The sequence below is a fragment of the Coturnix japonica genome, chromosome 1 (genome assembly GCF_054131305.1).
Source record: "Coturnix japonica strain WE chromosome 1, WE-NBRP24, whole genome shotgun sequence".
Classification (NCBI taxonomy): Eukaryota; Metazoa; Chordata; class Aves; order Galliformes; family Phasianidae; genus Coturnix; species Coturnix japonica.
In genome coordinates, this window is record NC_140663.1 from 17,577,111 (window position 1) to 17,583,501 (window position 6,391).

Below are 6,391 nucleotides of genomic sequence, written 5' to 3' on the forward strand. Positions count from 1 at the left end.
CTGCAGGAGAAATAGCCGCTGATCATTCGTTAAGTGAAACTTAAACTTCATTCGCTTTTGTGCAGACACTTCCTGAATGAAATTGTGAGTCCTGTATTTTGCATACTGAAAGGATGACACATACAATAGATGAAAATGGGTCTTTGGATCAAAGCAGTAAGTTAATTATGACTTGAATATGACCGTCTTTAGATCCCCCAAAAGACAAAGTTGCACATAAAGATAGAGACACTGTGGTTAGAAAAAAATTCAAGATGCCATCTACTCATCACTTCTGCCTTAGGAAGAGTGACCTTTATCTGAGATTTGCCTAGCATGTGAGAAGACCTCTACAAGCTCCATAGGCAATCAATTAGCATGCTCAGCATTATTAGCCACTGTGACTTTCCAGATCATTCACAACTTTACAAAATCCAGGCCCAGTAAAATCAGATATCTGTGAAGGCAGAGTCAGGGAGATGATGAGCCAGCTGAGTATACATGAATGTACTGGTCCTGTGATCATTCCTAGCCAAGTAGCTCAGAACTACTCTGGAACCTCCTCTGCCACACACTACTGTTTATGAACATTTTCTGGTTTTTGTTTTATCTAAACTTTTAAGAAGTCAACTATTGTACTGGTCTTCAAAAAACATCTAATAAATGTTGTCAAAATTGAAGGAAAAAAAATTTACTTTTACAAATAAATAAGGTTTCTGGAAAGTAGAAAAGTGCTATAAAATTATTTATGAAGATGATCAAATGACTGGAGAAGTTCTACGATGAAATACTGAAGGAGTTTGTTGAAGAAAAGATGTCTCAGGAATGACATTTTCAGTTTCCCAGTATTTAAAGGGTGGCTATGAAGAGGACAAAGGCTCTTATCTCACAAGAAGCCACATGGAGAAGCCAAACAACAAAAGGTACAAGTTTTACCAGGAAAGGTTCTTTATATAAGGTTTCTTATATAAGAAAGAAAATTTTCACGGAAAATCACTACAACAGCCTACACAGGAACAGGATGAAGTCCTCAGCATTGGAGTTTTTTAAGATGCAACTGGACAGGGTACTAGAATCTCATTCAGGCTCCGTTGCTTAAAAAAGTTGGATCTGGGCTGGGATGTTTTATAACTTTATGATTGATCTGTGCCAAAATTGATGTATAAAACAAGGCATCTACTCTGGGGATGATGCTATCACAACACATACAATTTTACATGTGGGTTCCTGCTTTTTACAGTTTGGTACCCATCGTAATGCACCTGAGAATTCATGGCTCCCCAAAATCAAATGATTTTCAATCAGTGATAGAAAACTTTTACTTCCTTCCCTCAGTCCAAGTTTTCTACCTATCTGGGAGCTTCTCAATGCTGGGGCAAACAACAAAAAGCCAGCAGACAATCAAAGACTATCTGAAGAAAGGAATTATTTAAAACCTCTTCTTAGTTCTACTCATTTTGGATCACTCTTGATTCTCTCACCAGCACAGGTATTCAGTCAAGTGTAGGAGAAAGAAACTGTATAACTCAACATGACAAAGTAATAGGTACAGTACTGCCAGCTCCTGCAAATTTACACATTAAGCCAATTCTTGACTTCACGGCAAGAATTCCATCTAGGTCACACCACCTTCTCTAGAATAAGTTACTATCTCTCTCTGCAAAATTTGTCCTGCCTAAATTATCTTCTTCCTTTGAAATATTTAAAAGTCAAATGGGCACAATCCTGGTAGTCTCCTTTCACTGTCATAGGGGTCGGGCAAGATGACCTCTAGAGGTCCCTTCCAACTTCAACTATTCCATGATTTTGAGATTTGAAGCCACAATTCAGACCAAATTACATATAGTAGTGCCTTGTATTTGAAGTTCAGGGCACCTTGTGAGGTCCATTTTCAAAATCAGCTAGTTTTGTGTCCCAAACTTTCATGACTGTCTGTAGTGCCTTTGCTTTTGCTACTGCAGCGGCTCATCTCCTTCCCAACCTTGTAATCTCTTCCCAGAGTTCTCGAGGAAGGAGAAGTGAGAAAGAAAGAAATAAGAGCTACTGCTGCATTTTTTGCAAGTTTTGAACTGCAGACCTTTCTCCATCTTCACCTCTCCTGAAAGAAGTGGTAACAGATCCTTTAACTATGAGGAACATTTGAGAGTTTAAGACCCTGTTTGTATCCGTATCTGACTCTTTTATTAGGGGTGAAGAAATGAGATGATAACCAATAAATAGCACAGGAAACAGCAGGAAACATAAAAGCTAATAGTCCCCTGTCATTGCCAAGCTATTTTTGATCCTGCAAAACACAGACACATAACCTTGCTAAATAGCAGCTCTCCAGACTACGAGCAGAGCAGGAAAGAAAATGGGTTAATATCACTCTAATACAGTGATTTAAGAGCTTCTTAAGTATGACTGTTTTGACTAATAAAAACTTAATATTTAATTATAGTATTCAAAGGAGCAAATGTAAAAAATGTAATTAAGACACATCACACAGAAAAGTCAGCACTATTCTGTACTTGTGAAAACTGTAGAGGCAAAACTACTTGACTAGGCTCACACAAGTCATTGACAGGCAGGGATGTAAAACCCAGGCTTTCCATTAACGGCATGCTCTCATGGATTGCACTGCAAAGCAGCAGATGTTAGCAGAGTATATTTTTCATATTTTTTACACGTGTCCTCCAGTCACTGATACACCTTCACACACAAAAACACCTGCGGCAATTCTTCCATTCTTTTGTCTTCATGCTGATACATCACAGTCTGATAAAACCAGATACTAGATATTCATTTACACTGTTGAGTGTCTTAAGATTACTTTTAAAATACAAATTGCTTACCTTGACAAAGAACAATCAACTTATGTCAGCTGAGTTAGTAGCCTGCGAGCTGTAATATATCACTGGTTTTGTAGTGTGTAGTATTCAGTCAGAACAGTCTGATCCATTATATAAATATGCAAACAAGAAACACTACATATTTGCACTATGAGTAGCATGAACAGACAACAGCTGTATCAAAAACTGTTTGCCAATAACCTTTAAAGTTGGAGGAAAATCCCACATTCAGTTTCTTTTCTTCATTCATTTCTTCTTTATTTGTGAACTTCGGAAATGTTGCTACACTTAAAGGCAGACAATACTCATACTATTTCATTGTTTTCTGGAAAGTTTTTAAAATGTAGTGCTCATGATCTTTACCAGCTGTTGAGTCAAACTTGGCGTAAGCTTATTCCTTTGTGTACAGCCTGCAAACAATGTGGATTGTAAAGCAAGTAGAGCACAAAGACAGTATCAATTGCAGGCTGGGATTCCCCTGTGCTTCTACAGAGAATCTTGGTTGATAGTTGTATTTGCTTTTGGGTGAGGTCTGAAGACCAAGCCCATGGTAGTTAACCTTCAAATACCAGAATATAATGCAAGCTTTAAAGACATTAAAATAAGAAAGAAGAAAAAAATTGCAATGCATAATAAAAACTTGTATGTTCCTTTGCCATCATTCAACCACAACTGTATATTTTCATGCTTGCATAATACTTGCATAAATATGAAGTGATCTTTTGTTTCCTCTTTCCTAGACTGGATAAAGTAATTTGTGCTATAGTAATGGTACCTGGATATTGTATAAGGCAAAAATGCCTTGCTGAAATACTCCTGGTAAGCTAAGAATGATTTGTTAAGTTGCAGTAGGATCCAAACTCTAAACAGCCGAGTATAAAGGTTTTATTAGGTAACATACCTCAAAACAGTTAGGTTGCTATTTCCCTCCTAAGTGTAACCAAAGCCCTACTTTGCTAACGAGTATCCAAGGAAGTCAAAACTGCTTATAAATACTTATGAGACACTGTCACTCTAAAGTCCAGTCTGGTGGTCAAACTCAACATTTTTAGCTCCTGAACCTTCTCAAAATCCCTCTGACAATACCCACAGCTTGAAAAATGTAGAAAAAAAGGTGAAAAAGCTTTCTGTTTCCCTATTACTTTATGAGGAACCATACAACCGCAAGGCTGACTCTGCAGAAGAGAAAATCACTATGCAGACTTATGGGAAGATTTCATAAAAGACAAAGAATGCCTATAATATACATTTATAACAGCAACAGAAAGTATCTTATACCTTTAAAATCACAGTTTCTCATTATTTCATTAAGTAAATTGCTAGTGAAGTTAATTCAATTAACTTCTATTAATTATCTACCTTAAGACCTGTGCGCTATAGAAGACAACGGGCTTTACCAGACATTCACTGAAAGACTAGCGGTAACCCCTGGCTAGTGCTCTGACAAAGACCATTGAGTTCTGAATTACAGAGAACATAAAGCACAGCTTGTTAAAGCAACTCAGGTAGGAATAAGATTGAAACCATGGAACTGTAAGGGTTTATGTAGAAAAACTGATGTTGTTTCCATTGGAAAAGGAAGAGGGAGTTTTCTCTAAGAACCTAGTCACGAGACTCTTGAGTTCAAAATGCTCAAAACGCTTTGCACTGGATTGCAAATGCTAAGCTGGCAGTAATTTGTCCTGTTGAGATCATTATTGTTTCCAGTAAGACAACATTTTTGTCTTAAAAAGTCATTAATACATTCAAGATTCTACTGAATACAACTAGCAGAAACATAACATACAGAACATGAACTGAAATTCTATCTTTTAACATCACAGATGGTGTTTATACTTGATTCTGTTACACTGGAAAGAATGTGTTTTCCTTGTAAGCTGAAAACAAAAAAGATATATATAGATCTTTCTCATTTATCCAACCTTCAGCACTGGAAAGTTGCAATACAATATCTGGAAGGCAAAGAAAGGGGTCCTTTCTTTATGTCAACATCTTAGGCAGCTAGTGAACCAGCCTTCCTAAAATAGATACCTATGATAGGACAGAGAAGGATGCCTCCCTAGGGCTCCAGATTAAAAATCATTGTTGTTTTTCACATTCTGAGTCTGAGAGCAAACCACTCTGGAGAAATAAATAAGAAAGTTAGACCTTTTTTAAATACTCGTTGTAGACCAGGGAGAATAGATACTTTTAAATGCCTGCACCTTTACATTCAGAAGTACATAATTTGCTGGGAAGTGCTCAAGTACATCCAGAAATGGATCTCTGATTACTACATTTTATAAGTTTAAAAGCAATGTCTAAAGGTGGTGAGACTGCACAGAATTTAAATTCGGGAATATAAAACAGTATTTGAAATAGAGAATTTATTTCCTCTCAACTCCAGTGTTTTATAAGCATCTTCACTCCAGATACATCCTAGAATACACATATAAAATACAGAGTTAACTGCTGTAACATACTGACAATATCTAGACAACACTATCACATTTAGACAGTGCTTAGTATGTCCCAGCTGTCTGTCCCAGGGACTGCAGAGTACTGTGGTATTTTCAAGCAGAAGTCCACATTCAGCCAAATTCTTTTATGAAATTAATTCCACTTCTCCATAGCAACTACATAGCTATCCTTGCTTACTCAGACTGAAAATATCAGATAGCCTGTTATTTATGCCCTATTCTTTTATTTTCTGATATGTCTTTCCATATTTTTGAACTTTCTGAAAGCCAACAGAAGCAGAATGTCCCTATGCTGCCCCTTTGTGGGGATATTTGGAAGCATTCAGAATTCAAAGCTTTTGAAGTGATGAGTATAATCCACACTCCAATTTTTCGCACATACATAAGTCATTAAATGCAATAGTCCAGTCACATTCATTCCACAAAATGAAAAACAGGTTTTACTGTTCCTCAAGTTTAATCCATTTATTCACAGGAAAATCTGTGTTTCCTATATGACTAACATAATTAGCAATTTCTGCAACTTCCCATTCCTCCTCCTGTCACTTCTTTGACACCACTGCTGTTGTAAAAATCGAATCTCCAAAGTAATTAATGTAAATTAAATCAGTTTCATTACTGCTCTCCAAACACAAGTCATTTTTTTTAAGGTAATAACAAAAACAAGAGCTGGAAAGAGAGCAATTCCTAATTTTCTTATAAAAGTCATCATTGCCACTTCAGATACTTAATGCAGAATGACAGGAATACAAAGTAAATGGTCAGGACAGTTGAAATATGTTTTGACTTTTCCTTTATTGCTTTGTTTACAATTATTATATCAGAATACAACTGTTATATTAAGAGGTAGCAAAGAACAAGTAAGAGGTTACCTGAGAACATGAAAGTCCACATTCTTCAATCCTGGGAATAATATGACAATCATAATTCCAAAATAGAATTACAAGAAGAATCAGAACATGAACACTTATCATCCTAAACTGAAAACAAAAACAAAAGAAAAAGAAAAAGTAAAAGGGAAAAGGGAAAAGAAAAACGTCAGAAGAAATCTTCTACTCTGACAATTCTCTCTCTCAAGCCAAAACTTCAGTATGAATTTTAGTCCCTCCCACAGCACCTTTC

General features: G+C 36.4%; 1 protein-coding gene across 3 annotated transcripts in view; it reads right to left on the reverse strand.

Annotated features, from left to right (window-relative positions):
- IL17REL (interleukin 17 receptor E like) overlaps positions 1 to 6,391 on the reverse strand; it is a 43,746-nt gene extending 37,355 nt beyond the window's left edge. The window contains exon 1 of one of the 3 annotated variants that reach the window (XM_015852315.3): positions 6,142 to 6,391. In XM_015852315.3, coding sequence (XP_015707801.2) covers positions 6,142 to 6,243 — 102 coding nt within the window. In that variant the 5' untranslated portion in view covers positions 6,244 to 6,391. Of the gene's footprint in view, positions 1 to 2,813; positions 2,937 to 6,141 lie in introns of those variants that run through there. The other 2 variants (XM_015852306.3, XM_085517843.1) reach the window with 2 other exon arrangements.